This window comes from Chaetodon auriga, chromosome 14, assembly GCF_051107435.1.
Source record: "Chaetodon auriga isolate fChaAug3 chromosome 14, fChaAug3.hap1, whole genome shotgun sequence".
NCBI classification, from domain to species: domain Eukaryota; kingdom Metazoa; phylum Chordata; class Actinopteri; order Chaetodontiformes; family Chaetodontidae; genus Chaetodon; species Chaetodon auriga.
The window spans coordinates 17,387,644-17,404,704 of record NC_135087.1 but is presented as its reverse complement, the minus strand read 5'-3'; the positions used below and the strand labels follow the sequence as shown (position 1 = coordinate 17,404,704).

Below are 17,061 nucleotides of genomic sequence, written 5' to 3'. Positions count from 1 at the left end.
AAGTTTTAGTCTGAGAAATAGGAAGACGCATGGTTTCACCACTCATACACTGACAAATTCATACTAAACTGCTCCTCTGTGAAGTCCCCACCCACAGACAGCTCTATAATTCTGTATGGGGGCACAGACAGCAATAAAACCTCCTCTGTAGTGACATGTTCCAGGAGGAAGTGCTTAAACAGGTGTTCCACACCAGCAGTCACTTAAAGTTTGGACTAAACTTAGATTTGAAGCATTTTTTTAGAGCATTTTTATTATTAAAAGTACCTGTTGTTCATACACAGTCACTTAACAGCTTGGATGATAAGCACACAGTAGGTGCTGATATGAGCACAGAGTTTAGGTATGAGTGGCGATTAATGGGCATTGCTGGCTGTGTGGTTGAAGATATGCCCCTAATTAAAAGGTTTTTGTAGCCTAGTCTGGTTTAAACTGGTTTTTCCTCCTCAGCAGCAGAAGTGGCCACACTTCATTATTTGGTGAAGCACAACACTGAGCCCGTCAGCCATGAATCCTTTAATGACATTGATCATTTGAAAAATATAGTGAAATACTTGACTTAAAAAAAGGAACTAGACAGCTTTGAAAACAGATGTGTGTAGAACAGCTTTGAGTCGCTCAAAGTGGAAATCTGAAGGGAATACACAGCTGGAAACTGTAGACATGCAACACATTTTCAGAAGACAAAAACCTAACAGCCAATGTCTTTACCCAAAAAAAAAAAAAAAAAAAAAAATACAACTCAACATTAACCATCTGCACAATGTTTTGCATGTTATTGCACAGACATGCAATCCAAAGCACGTAATACAATAATTAAGCATTTCTTTTAGTATAAATATTACATCTCTAGGATTATTTTTTCTCAGTTACATTACAGATGATGGAAAAAAAAAAAAATCAGGAAAGCATGGAGCGTGTCGTGTTGCTCCTTGGTCTACTTGGCACGCTGCCTGCTGAGCTATTTTGTTCCAACATTGGCCAGCAGAGAAACTTCAAACATCACAGATCTGTCATAGTCTCCTACAGAAGTAAATAACAAGAGATGCTGTCCTCAACTTCAAGCCAAAGAATCCTGTATCATGACACCAGGACCAGTTTGAATTCTCTTTATTAAGTTAAATGACTTCTTTCTTAACGAGTGACATCTAATGGATCCCCTCTACCCGAGTAAGACAAATGGAGAAACAAGTCAAAGAACTGAAATGCTTAAAACTGACAAACAGCGACATGTAGCCTGCAACGAGCTCATGCATTCGACTGAATCGCACGATATGATTGGGGAGGGGGGGAATTGATAATGACGCATGAGCTGGTTGTGTTTCAGATCACTGACTTGTAACAAAAAACAGTATCACACGACTGTGTGCTTTACAAGGCCATATATCTAAAGTTGGGAGTGAATCCAAAATGAAAGTGTTCTGTGAATGAAGGCCAAAATATTTGTCTCATTCTGAAGATTCACTTGCATAATAAAGACGAGAGAGGGAGGGGCACAGGGAGAATTACATCAATCGATCGCCACCATCCAAAAATCACTTGAGGAGTATTTCATCTTAGAAAGGTGACAAGCAGCATTAGAGTTTATGGCTATTTTGCAGCCTGCAGTTAAGTCATTGCCCGACTTGAAATACACTCGCAACATACATGATGTATTTAACAGCGTAAAGAAAAAGGGAAAACAGCTGCTCCTCTGCTGCCGTGAAACCTTTCACATACTGACTCGTCACTGTGTGTCCTTAAGCTTTGAGGGTCAGAAGGATTACGACCTCGGTCTATTACTAGTGTCAGAAGATGCTCCAAGAAATAGCCAAGACCTGAGTCATTACTCTCGCTAGTGGCCTATCTGCACTAAACTGACAGCGGACAGGGCGGTCAAATTCTTATTGCCTCGGTCTTCCTGTTGCTCTTTTCAACAGGTTTACCAATATGGTCCAAACCTGGCAGACAATCCCCTACTGACAATCATGGCATGGTGACAGTGTGGACAAAGAGTTAAAACACGTTAAGCATGGTTCGTCTGCTGAGAACGAGCTTTAATGGCGGGACAGAGCTTAGTGTTGCAGAGGCTCTCAGTCCCAGTTCTCCCAGTCTTCGTCCATCTGGTCAACGAAACAAAAAGGGGGTTAGGAATTTGGGGGATTTTTGATGAAAGATTCTGGTAAACGTCACTGTGGGTGGCTTAACACTAACCTCTCCAGAAGCTTCGATTTTAGAGAGTGCCATCTGGACTTCTTCTTCTGTCATGTCCAGGTCAAAGTCTTTCTCCCAGTCCTCGCTCACATCGGTGCTGGATCCTGGAGGGGGGAAGAGACAAACGTGGAACCTTCTGTGACCTCGCCTCTGCTGCTTCCTCTAAGCCGATTTAGTGGAAAACTCAAAACCACATCACTGAACTTAATCCTGTTTAGATTCCTACTCCCAAACCCGGAACAGTAAGAATCTCACTGCTGACTGAAAAGCGGTCATCGTACCTTTCTTGCCATTGTTAGAGGGCGTGGATTTCCCGCTGTCAGAATTGAGTTCAAACACTCTCAGGTCCTGCGGCCCCTCCTCTTTTGCTGCTTCTGGTTTGGAGGCGGGGGCAGAAGGCCGCACTGACGCCTCCTCGACAGTCGCCTCTGGCTGGGCTGCAGCTTCCCCTTGAGCCTCGGGAGGTAAGTCGCTCTTTCCAGGCCTCTGCTCTTCTTGCGTCTTGTCTGCAACACCTTCTAAGATAGCTTCTGTCAGTTTCTTGGTCATCTCCGTGGCGACGGGCTCTGGCTGCATTTCCACCTGCGTCGGCAGGCTGACGCTGTCGCTGCTAACCGAGAGGGTGGCGTCACGCTCTTCGCTAGGAGACAGCACGGGGCTCAGCAGAGTCGTTCCTGTTCCCGTCAAACTGGTGGGCAGCTGGGTGGAGCTGTTGTCCGGCTGGGGTGTGAAGTTGAGATGAGATGATGAAGCGGCGCCGAGGAAGTCATCTGACGGTGACAGCGGGAAAACCAGTGTAAGTGACGGGTTTGAACATGAATCAGTTTCTTAACGTAAAACCGAGGACAGCATACCCTCCTCTTCCTCCTCCCAGCCCAGGGTCTCTGTGTGTATGGTCTGCTCCGCCCTCTGCTTCAGCGCCACTCTCCTGGCCTCCTCCTAGAAAGCACAGTCACAGTGAAATTACAATCCTTTCAATAAGGAAAGAAATTCTATGAGCATATCATCAAATTGTTAGCAACCATCACAACTAAATGAATGTTACATTTGTTCTTCTTGCACAAAAAAAAATGTAAAAACATGCTTTAAGACCAAACCATCGTTTCTCAATTGAAGTGTTTTAAGATCATGTGACAAATAACCAGCCAGTCGGTTACATTTCCCTTGTTTTAAAGCAGGAAAAATCCTGCATTTTGATTATGTCCTGAAATCATCAATCCGTGGTAGTTCCAAAATTGGCCAGCAGGCGGCACCCAAGACAATGATTTGAGCTGATGAGAAAGGCTTCTGCAGTTATGAGTGGCATGATTACCTGGTCCAACTGGAAGACTTTGTAGAAATACCTCTGCCAGAATTCAGAATGGGCTACAGCTGCTGGCACCTGCACATGAAACAAAACAAAAATGTCCTTATGTGATTTATTTATTTCCAATTCTTCACGACATCTAGTTCTTTTTTTTGTATTTGAAAGCACTTATGGTAGGTTACTGGAGGTCGTGCTCTGTAAGAACAAGTATTGAAAAAAGCAGCAATAAAATACCATTTTGGTGTAAAGGGCTCGTATAGACGGGCTGTTGACCAAAAGCTCTGAGATTTCTCCCTTCTTGTCTTCCAAACTGAAGCTGGACATCCAGTTGTCAAACTGCTCTGGGGGACCTGGACAAAAATAACTTCCCATTAAAATATACTCCAAAGATACCAGCAAATATTTAGAGAGGAGGCATTATCCCATCCATCTTACAATTATCCCATTTTGAATTCAATGGCGAGTCACCACACAAATCCACCAAGCGAATAATTCAGCACTGATTAAAAGTCCCACGGCTCATTAGCATTCAAATCCTGGTAATGCTTTAAGAACGGTGCACAAAAAGGACTTCAGGTTGTGAGGGCAGTTTTTAAAGGCGGATAACAATACCATTGTTATAAATAACATTTATAATCCGACAGGAAAATGTGTGTGTCACAGCCGCACAAGGAAGTACAAAAAGAGATGACAGTAGACCGCAAGTAATACTTAAGACTAGAATACTACACACATTGTGAATATCTACAACCCCAATTCCAATAAAAACTCCTCTGATGAGAAACATTTGGGATTGTCACACTAAAGGCCACGGAGCCTCCAGGACTTGTGCGCTTTCTCTAATTCGTTGGCTTTCTTTGAGCTCATATCAACCACAGTAGTTCAAAGCTGCAGTAGAAACTGACATTTGCTTCTTTAAATCTGATGTGCATCTACTGTTCACTGACTATGATCAATCAATACTTCTAATCATTTGCTACTGAAGTATTTCACTGCCATTCACTTAAGCAAGTCTTACCATCAGGCTCGTTGCAGTATGTAGCAGGGTCAGCTTGCAAACTGTAGAGCCGTGCCTGCAGGAAACACAAACGTTACACTGCCTTCATTTTGTTTCCATGTGCATATCATGCGCTCACCATCAAAAACAAAAGAAAACCAAATGCACTGAATCAAGACTTTGTTCAACATTTTCACAGAGATGAACCAGAAAGCAATGTTTTCGGTTCAACTGATTATTCCCAACAACCCCTGCAAACCCCAACTTTAAGCTAAATGTACAAGCCCACCTTAGAACTGTCGTACACCTCTGTAGTTCCTGCTGGCGTTGCCACCAACGTGATGACATCACAGTCAATGGTTTTATCAGGGGGTGGAGCAAGCGTGTCTGATATTACCCCTAAGAAGCTAGACAGGCTCTTCTTCACCTTTTCTGTGGTCTCAGAGGAACCTTCCACCTGGAATACACAAGGTTGGTATTTAGCAACTTATACCCCATTCATATGGAAGACATGCATCTGACGTGGGTCGCCTGAACTCAGACTGTCAGGAGATACCAGGATAAAAAACAATGAACAGCGTGAAGGCTGCAACTTACTGCAAGCTTGTTTCTGACAGCCGTGGCTGTAGCCACAATCGAGCAGGTTGTGTCATGTTGCACCACAGTGGAGAACTCTGTCAGGTCTCGCTTTATGAATTCTAAGGCCTCAGATGACTGCAAAGAAACAGAGCCAGACATACAAATTACACAAGTAATACAGTCAAATGCAGTTCATGTCAACAGCACATAACGTGATGTAACAGAAATGTAAAAACTTTAAGAAAAGCAGCAAGAATAACTTTTATTAATGAGGCCTGATTTACGTCAGGTCTTTGAATAACAGAGCTCAACGACCTTCAGGCACTGTGACTTAATTTGTTCTAAACTGTCTTCCTGGAACATGAAAACTCACATTTCTTTACAAAGGAGAAGTCCTGAGAACTGGATTACAGAGCTTTCTTGTTTGTCAGCTCATGCTAACAATAGATGGGGCAGTTTGATCTTGCTTTTTACTTTAATAATGCTGTGCAACCAGTTTTTGACAGAGGTCACACTACCATTTAAACGGCGACATCAGATTTGGACATAAAGTTGTTCGGCCCATGTCTCCTAAGACCCTCCTGTGTTGCTGCCCCGGAGGGGAGGTCTGGAGTAATCATTCATTCATCTTCTTTACCCGCGCATCCCATTTCGGGGTTGCGGGGGGCTGGAGCCTATCCCAGCTAGCAATGGGCGAGAGGCGGAGTACACCCTGAACCGGTCGCCAGCCGATCGCAGGGCTACATACACAGACACACAGACAGACAACTCACACACTCACACTCACACCTCCGGACAATTTAGAGACCAATTAACCTAATGAGCATGTTTTTGGTCTGTGGGAGGAATCAGTGTTCACTTAATTTCCTTCTTCTTTAAGTAAAGGATAAAGTTGGCTACTCAAACTGTTCCTGTTTGCCCAAAAAACTCATTTTAATTTTCAGCATAATGCTGGTTACTACACACACAATTCGACAATGATGACATTCAAAATTGCTGACATTAACCTGCACAGGATCTGCTGCACAGGTCCATGGCACTACAAACCCAGGGCATGAGTTCAAAAAATAGTCCACTCTGTGATACCTTTTCTTACTGGTGGAATTCACTGGTAGCTTATATAAATGTCCCCTCATTCAGCACAACTTGCCATCATTATCCTGCATGATGAGTTTGTGTGGACTGTTGTTATCTATCTATCTATCTATCTATCTATCTCAGACGTAGCCAATGACAGTGTTTTTGTTGAGGGCAGATAATATATGTAACAAGAGAGAAAAACAAGTTGTATTCTGGTTTTGGTTGAACACAGCTTTGGACAGAGAGGTGTACGTGCAGAGCAGCGATAAACATGAGAAGAAGAACTCATCTCCATGATGTCATGACTTCTTCGTGTGGGTTACCTTGTCTTTGACGGCCTGGAAGCTCTGCTGAAGCCAGCCTCCCCACCAGTTTTCTCTGTAATCACACAGACACTTAAATATTAGCTCAATCTCAAGACGAAAACCAACAGAGTCAAGATATTCCCAACCATTACAAAACAACTACACGACCGCACACACGTTCAAAATATTTTGTCAATTTCGACATCAGACTCAGTGACTTCCTCAAGGTACCTCTAGCTAACTTCCACACACACACAGCCTCTCAGGCTAAACGAGTTAGCTAGCTAACGCCAGCTACCAGTGTCCAAACAAACTAACAAGCGGAAACAAGCCACGAGTGCGATGGTTAAGGCGGAACAAACATGCTGGATGTAAAAATTAAGCACATTTGCAGCCCTCTGGTTGTTACTGCGTGATTTAAGCAGCTCTACAGTACGGCTAACCAGGGTATGCTAACGCTAGCAGGGCTGTGTTTTGGTAAACAAATGCACTTCCTGAACAGATTCCGTGAGCTGTAAAGTCCGGCGTTTAAACAAAGTAATTACATCAAATCTTATTAGACACACAAGGCAACGAGGAACACAGTTATGCGCACGACGTCGGTGCTGTCCGCTGTGTAATATTTAACAACAAAAAGTAATTTGCGAGCTAACTCTCACCCTTCAGCCATCTTCAGACGATGACATCATCAGTATTTACTGAACTCTAACCCCGGTGGCGTGGCTGTGAATAAATACACACGTGACGCACATGACTTCCCCTCAGAGAAATACTTTGAACCACGTCCACACAGACACAGAGAGCTCAATGTTTAAATAGTCATCTTTGACAGTGTGTAACTAGCAAATGTGTTCCAGTGTTTGGGTTACATATGGTGGCTGCGGCGGATCAAATTTAACGGCAACGCTAAAGGCTGAGTGGTAAAAGCTACAGTAGTGTGGGAAGCACTGCGGTATGCATGAACCGGCGAAGACAACTTTCAATTCTCTATTGGTTTACCATTAGCCGCAAGACAGTTTTGAGAACAGACAATATGAATTCAAAAGTTTTAATGTCTCCAAAACTCGTTTATAAACTGACCCCATAGAGTCGACCATATGTCTGCACCTTCGACATCAAAAGAGCCATTTTGGCCCCTTTCTCAACAAATGAAATTCATGCGGAGCTCCTAAAATGAAGACAACACAGCATGAAGTTTTATATAGAGTTATGTTTAAAAGAACTATGGTTGGTTGCATTTCTGAAGTCATAGAACTACAAAATGAAAACAATGGCATAACTGTCTTTGGCATAGTCTGTGAACTCTGAGTGTCAACTGAACATGAGATTTGAGTTTATAATGTCTGCAAAAAGCAGGTAACCAACCTCTGCACATGGGTTTCTGGCTCATTTGCAATCTGCAGTGTAGGCACTGTGTAATTTGTGTGTAATTCATGTAAACATACTATCTATGCCATAGTTGTGTGAAAAGAATCAGGACATCATCAGAGGTTAAGTAAATGCAGTTGACGTTAGGAGTGCATCAAAATGGGAAAAACTGTAGAAAAATGCTTCCATGGTGGAGACTAGTGTTTTAATTGAAACTCATTCAGCCAATAAACTGCATATGAAGCCAAACAAACGTCTCCGTCTTGAGCCTTTATATTGGCTAATCAGTGTTTAACAATTCCAACCTGAATCCCCTCATCAATCTCCTGCTCTCAGTACATCTGTGGATGTGCATGTGAGCGTATGCGCACACCATATTGCATATGCGTGCTGACCCCCAGCAGCTGTGCTTTCCCCTCATCAGTATTCTGGGTGAAAAGGGGGCTGTAGCAGAAAATGAAAAAAACAAGGCAACAAGCCTCTGGAAGTGTGTTTTCCCTTAATTGAAGTTCCCCTTTATCCAGACGCTGCACAATGTGTGCTTATGTCCCCGCAATATGTCTCGTGTGTCCGGCCCCTCCATCCTCTTAATTGGGTCTTTCAGTCCCCTAATTAACTCTGTCAATGCAGGTTGTGCTTAGCCAAGTTGGGACAAGTGCTCCTCTATTGATCAGTATCTGAAGTGGTTAACTTATCCATCTGTCTACATGGCCACGGCGTGATGGTGTGTGCGTGACATTCAGTGCACAAAATGGGGAAGACTTTTGTGTCCTTGATTTTCACTATTCATGCATATCACCTCAGCTTATCAGCAGTTAAGCAGAATCAATTTGTACTCTTTTCTCTCTAATTTTAAATTCCTTACTATGACATTTAGTTGTTTGTTCTTGACTTCCTTCCATCCACATCCATCCAAATCATTTTTCAAAATTAGTCTTATTCTTCTTTCAAGATCCAGACACTGGTTTGTAGAGCATTTTAAATGCTGATAATCTTGTGATATATATGACACTATAAAAAGGGCCATTTAGCAAAATTTTACTGATAATATTTTTGTACTTTTACTTAAGTTGCACATGGAATACAGGATTTTACTTGTAGTGCTGCATTTTTACGTTTACATACATACACACTCATAACTTAAATAAAGGATCTGAACTTCCTCCACCCCTGCTAAAATGACTGTTTTCTCTGTCACTGTGTTTAATTTTCAGAGTTACTCCTGCACAACATTATGACTAAAGCCAGAGCTGCCACTGCCAGTTAGCATATGCTAAAGAGCACCATGGTGTCAGTAGCGGCTGACCATAATGACTCACAGAGGACCTGCCCATATTGTATGATTTAAGAAGCATATCCATTACACATCACACCCACACGCAGACACACACACACACACACACACACACACACACACACACACACACACACTCTCCAGACTGCTGATGCCACACCGTGGGTTAACACCATCTGGTGCCGATCAGGAAACACCAGCTTTGCACAAGTCAGTGTCTCTAATCATCTACCTAGAGCAAAGGGAGGCCGATCCCCACTAATCTCCACAATGTGTTCTGCTTCCCATTCCCACCTGTGCCCAAATAAAGGGGGGCCTTGTGGGAGGACCCGGGGTCTCTGTGTCAAGGGACCGGGGACCAGGTGACGCTGCACCGCCGGTCCCAACGACAGAAGCTCCACCGCTTGGTTTGGCTGGCAGCTGCCTCCCCCCACTGAGACATCCCACAGCTGACAATTCCCTAGTACTGACAGGGGCTCTTTTCAGTGTCAATAGCCTCATATATTAGAGCTAACCGCCTTTGTGGCGAGAGAGGGTGTCAGGCCTTTTGGCCCGACAGCGCTTGTTACCATGATGAAATGTAGATTGAATGGAGGGGGTCTGTGTCCCAGGCACGAGAGCTTGGACTCCCCCGGCCTTTGTGTCCCACGCATGGCTATTGTTCAAACCTATTCAGGGCTCTCAGGAGGAGGAGGTGGGGAGGTGGGTGAGAATGAGTTACATCTCTTCATTTCTCCCCTGATCTCCAGCTCATCTGTCAGCCGTGGGAGGATAAGCATGTATTTTACACGCTTGATTTGTTGCTAAGTGAAGGCCAGCCATTGTTGGGTTGTTTGACTAAATCATGTTCATGGCAATCAGTGTGTGTAATAGTAATGTTTGCGGTTTAGTGGATTAATCATTGTTAGGGATCAGCTACTGTAACAATTGACTTTTAACACAAATGCAATCGAATTTGATTGAAAATGAGTGAAGAAGATCGGTGGAAATATTTACTAGAGATCTACAAGTTAAAGAGGAAAGTCCTGTCTGCTTTTCTAGAAACTTTCTTTGGACTGACCACAGCACATCGTCTGCTTTAATCTTGCCCTTTGTGTGCATATATCCATGTTCTTATGAGACAGAGACAAATCGTTGACCTAGAGCTAAGGACATGGCTGTGTCCCTCGCCTGCGTCAGACAAAAGTGACGGGTCCTCCTGGCGCCTCTGTCATCCTTTCATCTCCTACACCCTGTTGAGGTGAAGATGGATGGTCCCCTGGCTCATGAGCACCACATTCAGCCTCTGTGCTGGCGTATTGTTTCATCCTTCTGTCCCTCTTTAGCTCTTTAGAGGTTTATCTATCCAAAGCTGGTTAGCAACCAATGACATCCCTTGCTAAATATCCATTTTTGCACTGCTCTCCTGTACTTCCAAGCACCAATACAACCCTTTCTGTTTAGTTTAAAAAGATATTGTTTTGGTACAGCTGCTGTATTTCTGTAAGCATGTATCTAAAACCTGTCCAGAAATGTTGTATCCCACATTTTAACAAGAAATACTGCATGACTTGACTTGTTTTCAAGTCAAGTCATCAAGTATAGACAAAACTACCATAATAGTAACTGCAGTCAGGGGACAAATAATAATAAACTGAAAGATAAAGTTCATGAAAAGAAGAAGACAAGCAAGAGTTGTTATTATAACAAAGTTTTAATTTAGGAAAATAGAAATCCTGCACAATTAGACACACCAGTTCCATTTCTGACCAAATTGTCATCACCACAGATATCAGATAAATTACAGTTTTTGCTACTCTTATAAAATCCCTAGTGCATTTAGAATATTTCTGTATAAACAATGCAGATGAGACAAATGATAAAAAAAAAAAAAAAATAGCAGCAGATTGCATGGCAGAAGATATATACAGTATGTACACGGTCTGGCACCAGCCATCATTTTAACAGTTCATTTAACAATCATCTGTGAGCTGCTTGGTTCATTGCATTGATCCAAACAGAAGAGATCAGTTATAAGAGAGTCCTGCTCATTTGGTCATAGACAGGCTGTGCAATGTGGAAGTAGTGGTGGGCAAAGGCTGGCAGAGTGAGCAGGGGCAGGGCATGCCGGGGAAGTGCCTGTAGGTGCTGGTCAGGTGGAGTGGATCCTTCAGAAGGCCCTGGACCGGAGCATGAAAACCCAGGAAGCTGGCGGATGGAGGGGAGTGCGGGGCTGTAGCTGTAGAGGTTGTGTGATGGAGAGCTGAAGGCGTGCTGCCCACCAGAGAGTGCAGAGACTGGGCCAGAGGATGCAGGGGGAGGTGGGCTGTTGGGGCTGCAGGGGCAATAGCGGGGTGGGCAGCGGTGCGGTTCTGGACGGCAGCACTGCCTCCATAAACGTCCCCCACTAACTTCTTCATCTCCTCCAAGGAGCTGGACAGCATGAGGATGTAGTTGCGAGCTAACAGCAGGGTGGAGATTTTTGACAGCTTGCGGACTGAGGGCCCCTGAGCGTAGGGCATGACCTCTCTCAGGCCGTCCATAGCCTGGTTCAGATCATGCATCCTTTTCCTCTCCCGGCTGTTGACTTTCAGTCTCAGGTCTTGCACCTCGTCCTTGCTGAGCTCAGACCTGGTCTTGGTCTTACCGCCCCCGCTGCAGTGCTCCATCCTGCCCTTACCGGCCTCGCTGCCTGTTCCGTTTTCTCGGCAGTACGTATGGAACATCTTGTTGGAGAAGAAGCTCCCAGCAGAGTCATCCACCACCAGGTCTGGGGATGAGGAGCGGCTGCCGGTGGAGCCAGAGTCAGAATCCATCTTGGTTGAAACACAGGAAAGTGGGACACAAGTTGGGAAAAAAAGGTCCAAAAATACTATTCTAAATGTTTGGAGCTTGAGTTAATTCTACAGAAGCTTCCAAGCTGTTCCAGTTCCCTGTCGTGTCACCACAGTCTCACTTCTGTCAGAGTTTATGCTGTTCAGACTGATGATCAGTCACAAGCAGGTCCGTTTAACAGTCACCCTCTGGGCCCACTGGGGTGTATTTATACGGGCGCCTCAACAAAAGAACAAAAAAGCCGCATAATGAGACACTTAGAGCCTCAGCCAATTGCAGAAGGGACACACTCTCACCCCCACCTCACACCTCCTTCCTGAAGCCCCCACTTCACCTTCCCACACCCACATTTAACTCCCCCAACCCTGATGAACCCCTTACATATTAACCAAAACAGTTATGTTCGCATGTTGTGTTAAGCTGCATAACCAGGAGTTAACTAGGACTATACTGAAAGTGAGATTAAAGACTGGACAAACTGGAAGTAGGCAAGGTATTTCTTTAAGAATGCGATAATGCTGACAAAGTTAATGCCATCATCGTGATAAACAGAAATGTTTGATTTTGATCCTTCAAGTTGCACTAATATATCCCCATATACAGACATTCGAAGTGAAGTAAAAGTGAGAGTGTGAACCACAGATCTGCTGGAGAGGAAAACAGACCACATCTTTATTGCCCCGTTTCATAACACCAGATATATGATGCCTTCAAGGCCTTATTTACATACGGTATCCATGAGACACTTTGGAGAAAGGTATGAAGCACCATATGAGGTGCTTAAACATGTAAAGAGCAGCGTTAATGGCAGACTAGGTACAATTCAACCAGGAGCTCAAGACAAAAGGGGTCAGATAAATTTGACTTGGCTCCCCAAACAGTCTGTGAAATCACATCACTATCACTGGAAGGGGGTCCTTCAGTTGGGAGGAGGTAGTTAAAATGATACTAAAGAGTGGGCACGGCATTGTCTTCCCCTAATTCAACCGTAAAGCTACTAGCACTTTCTCAGGTTCTTTCCACACTTGCTTGAAGTATTTATTTTTCTTTCTTTTCATACGACATGGCAGCCGTCAGGAACATGAGGCTAACTTTAAGGGAACTGTGTACTTATCACAGATAGAGAAGTTTCCATTTATGTCATCTAAATTCCTACTGGTCTTAATGTCCAGCATGTATCTGTTGATCTGATCTGCTCTCTGGATCAAGCTGACTTTTCAACATGTCTCTCTGTGGCTGGATTTCAGGACTCAGCTCAGGAATTTCCTGTCGCCTTCTGCCAAGCAAAGCCTCCACTGAGGCAGGGCCAGTATTTAGAAAACATAATAATACTCTGCTCATGTGTTACACCATCTGGGGTAGCAGAGAGATCTGCAAAAACACTGGAGCTGGGATGTATCATTGATTCTTGGCTGGAATTGCACATCGATTATACAAGGTTTTATCCAGTTCAAATGGAAGAAATGTCGTCATGACTGGAATGTGTATGTTTCCCTCGTGTGTCAGCTCAGGGAAGAAATCATTTGCTTTTCTCTTCTTGGTGCACAGTAGGTTTATATTTGGATGCTGACCTCCAGTTGTGGGCGTCTTCATGCGGCTTTATGATTGTTCTAAACACTGCTCCAATGTGTAAATTTGAAGTTACCACTGACATGCAATTCATGAGTATGTGTCTGCATACTGGTGGTTTGATATCCTCAAAATGAAAAATATCATTCCTATCTACGACACCATGCTTTTTCACAACATTTTGTCCATCTTAACTTCATCACAGTGGCATCAAAGGCTGTTTCTGGTTTCTTTATTGATCATTCATTGATCATGCATGAATGATCATCATTGATGCCATGTATACAGAACAACATTATCAATATCCCCTACTTAAAAAAAAATTTCTCACTCTTAGTTGATTCAAAAATTGCAACAGGAATAAACTAAAACTCAAATTGCCCTTTCTGTCTTTGACAAGCATACCAAACTTTCTTAATTCCTGTACAAGTACAGAGAGGATGGATGATTCATTCCATGAAGTGTGTTGCATCTTGTGGTACTTTTATTTATTGTTGTCCTGATGTTTTTTCTTACACATCCTTTCCCGACATGGACATGTAAATAAATAAATGACCCCCTTTGTGTTGTATGAAATCACTCCTGTCATTTGCAGTTTTTGACCTGTATGTGGGCCAAGTTTGTCTAGTTGCGTTGCAGCATTGTGCACAAGCTCTTTATGTATAATTTAAGTGTTCTGATTTTAATGGCTTTAGATAGACTCACAGTGGTCTGCGCCTTGTTGTCCCAATGTAAGAAAATACAACACTGACACACATGGACCCACAGAAAGTTAGGAGTGGGAATCAAGAGGACACTCAGGACCCCCCACCACAGCTCCATCAGGGGGCCCCGCAGGGTGCTTTGGCTCAGCCAACATTCAGTGATATTGTAATTGGGGGAACCTTGAGAGCCAACATGCGCCATTTATTTGGAGCATATGGATTTTCCCATCGTTAGGCTTGGAGCCAACATGGCTGCTGGACTATCCTCTGCTAATTGGGCCAGGTCCTAATTAACTATGTTGGACACGATGATCTGGATTTCTTTCTTTTCCCGTCTTTCAGACCTTCTAATGGCTGGTTCTGTGCCACAGCTTTCATTGTGTTCTACACACTCCAAAGAGAAGAAAATGATCAGTGATGATTCTTTAATGGTCTTAATGAATTATCTATAAATTGAGGGAAAATGTGCCAAGGCTACTCATTAACTGTACATGATGTCAGATTAGTGAGATTGTCACTCATATTAACTGAAAAAGGTTCCAGCACATCAATAAGAAACAGCTAGCAGCAGTTAAAAGCACAGGCACTAAGAGTACGTATATAGATCATTGTTAGGGAAGCTGGCTGAATAAGAAGAGTGTAATCAGTCCTTCTCTTACTCCACTATTATATGCATGAGCCTGATAAATCCCATTCTCCTGCTCATTCGTATTCTTATTCATGTGTTTACAGAGGCAACGGGCCACACAGAGAGACACATGGATCTCCGAGCTTTGTATTTTACAAATGAAAGCGTAGCCACCCTCCATGTTTCCACATAATCCCTCAATTTTTAACCCTGAATTAGAGTGTTTGACTTTCTTCTCTGGATGCCACCTTTCAGGACCCTTCATCCAATTCAAGAGCTTTACAGACCCCCTTTCTGCTGTCTCACTGGGTGCACTCCAATGAAAGTGCTCAGGTGACCAGAAAATGAGGGCATTATCACAGGCATATGCTGGTAGCAACAGAGGATCAGGGTAGATTAGGGCCTATCATGGCTCAATAAAGTGCTAAGCTGAAGAGCAAACCTATGCTGTGTACCATAAGGCTTCCTTCTCTCTCTGCTGGTCATTGTTTAGTCGGATCAGTGGCTAGATCTTCAGTACACACACACACACTGGGCTTTAGTCTTGCATGTGGTCAGAGGTAGATCCTGTAGAGGATGCACAGCTGCCTTTGTTTACCATCATTTCTCTCAATGTCGCCTGGATATCAAGGCTCCGAGATCTGCTTTGGTTTGCTTCATCTACAGATCTGGACGTTTCCCTCTGAGTACCAATGTCTGGCGAGAGAGATATAAAATTGTTTCACAAAGTGTCTGATTGGGCCGACAAGTGTTTCTGAGAACGGGGAGTGCTGCCCTTTGTTATCTCTCGCTGCTGGGACAAACTGCTTGGTGATTTATTAATTTACTCTGCCTGAAACAATTGCATTATCTCAGTCACAACAAAAAGGCACAAAGGTGCTATGAAAATCCCCCAGGATGTTTATGAGTCACTAAAGAGTCCAATAACTTTCCCCTTCATCTTTAAGCGACCACGGAGGGTTGCATGCTGTGGAGGGCTGCAGGGCGAGGGCAGTCAGGAGGGGGATCCAGGTCCAGGGAGAGATGCTGATTATGGTTAGGATAAAAGAAGTCCAGGCCCTCTCCTCTGGAGCTGAAAGGGGCTCGGTCAGCAGGCTGTCCCATACACTGCCCTGCTCCATGCTGCTAAAACTTCATAAATTACCCCACAATTACCCCGGGGGGACGCTGAGGGAGGAAAGACAGGCCAGAGGGGGAGAGAGTGAAAGGCGAAAGAGCAGAACCGGTTGCCAAGCAGACCGTCATAGGGAGGTGTAGGGCCCAGGTCCAGATGTTGGCCTTCAGGTTGCTGGGACCCAAATGATGGCGGCCTCCTGAAGACTGTCACTACAAAATGAGAAAGATTCACAGCACCTTTTCTCAGAAGGTTATTGTGACTAATGATAGCTTACATTAGCAAACTTCAGGCAGAAATTGTTGTAAAACAGACATTATTTAGTTGGATTGCTGACTCTTTTCTTCTATTACATGGTTAAAAGGGAATGAAATCCAGCACAGCCAGGTACACATGAAAGAATTTCTACATTTTAAGGGGCAAGTGGTTACATCAGGAGTATCGACTACTCATGCATTTGACTTAAAGAACACGTAAAGTCTATTTATGATGATTTGAAAACCTTATTCAGCATCCAAGTAGCTGCTGCTTTAAAGGGCTGATTTGCGCAAATCCAACAATGAAGTGTTTCCATCCATGCACATGGTTTTGATAGCTGTCGCTGACATCTCTGCCCCCTCTCCAATACAACGAAGGTAAACGGAATTTTGTTTGTGAAAATGGACCTTTTGAAACCAAACACATCTCAAACACATTTGATAGATATTGATAGACATTAAACTGTTGCTCTCTAGCTTCTGTAATAAATCAACAGTGCAATGAAATGGATTTCGTTAAATGACGAGGAAAGATACTGTGTGTGCCTGAGAATAACTGTATGAGTCTGTACAGCTGTGGTAGATTAGGAAAAGGATTAAAACAGTTACTTTGCAAATCCCAATCAATCAAAACATCACACACATGCCTTCAAGCGTATACAGATGCACACACTTAAACACAACACACACACAAAGTGTATCTGTTCAGCATTGTGCTGGTCACACTTTTGAACAGTTGGCGCTCACTGGTGCATGGGGGTGGCTTTGTGTCGGCGGTCTGCAGACTTCTGCCGCTCTGGGTCCCCCCCCTCTGTCTCCTCCATCCCCCTCGTCTCTGTGTTATCCAGTCTGA

The 17,061-nt window shown here is 43.8% G+C and overlaps 2 protein-coding genes across 2 annotated transcripts; both read right to left on the bottom strand.

Annotated features, from left to right (window-relative positions):
* Window positions 1-501: 501 nt before the first annotated feature.
* Window positions 502-7,327, bottom strand: bsdc1 (BSD domain containing 1). Its single transcript, XM_076749145.1, has 11 exons — window positions 7,120-7,327; window positions 6,479-6,533; window positions 5,094-5,210; window positions 4,786-4,953; window positions 4,518-4,572; window positions 3,734-3,849; window positions 3,506-3,574; window positions 3,048-3,132; window positions 2,475-2,963; window positions 2,194-2,297; window positions 502-2,102 (listed from the first exon to the last, which is right to left on the bottom strand). The coding sequence occupies exons 1-11, from the start codon at window positions 7,128-7,130 to the stop codon at window positions 2,073-2,075; spliced, it is 1,299 nt and encodes a 432-aa protein (XP_076605260.1). The 5' UTR covers window positions 7,131-7,327; the 3' UTR covers window positions 502-2,072.
* A 3,822-nt stretch (window positions 7,328-11,149) lies between these two features.
* On the bottom strand, window positions 11,150-11,917 carry olig4 (oligodendrocyte transcription factor 4). The gene has a single exon (XM_076749449.1). It carries the CDS (start codon window positions 11,915-11,917, stop codon window positions 11,150-11,152), a length of 768 nt encoding a protein of 255 aa, XP_076605564.1.
* Between the last annotated feature and the right edge of the window lie 5,144 nt (window positions 11,918-17,061).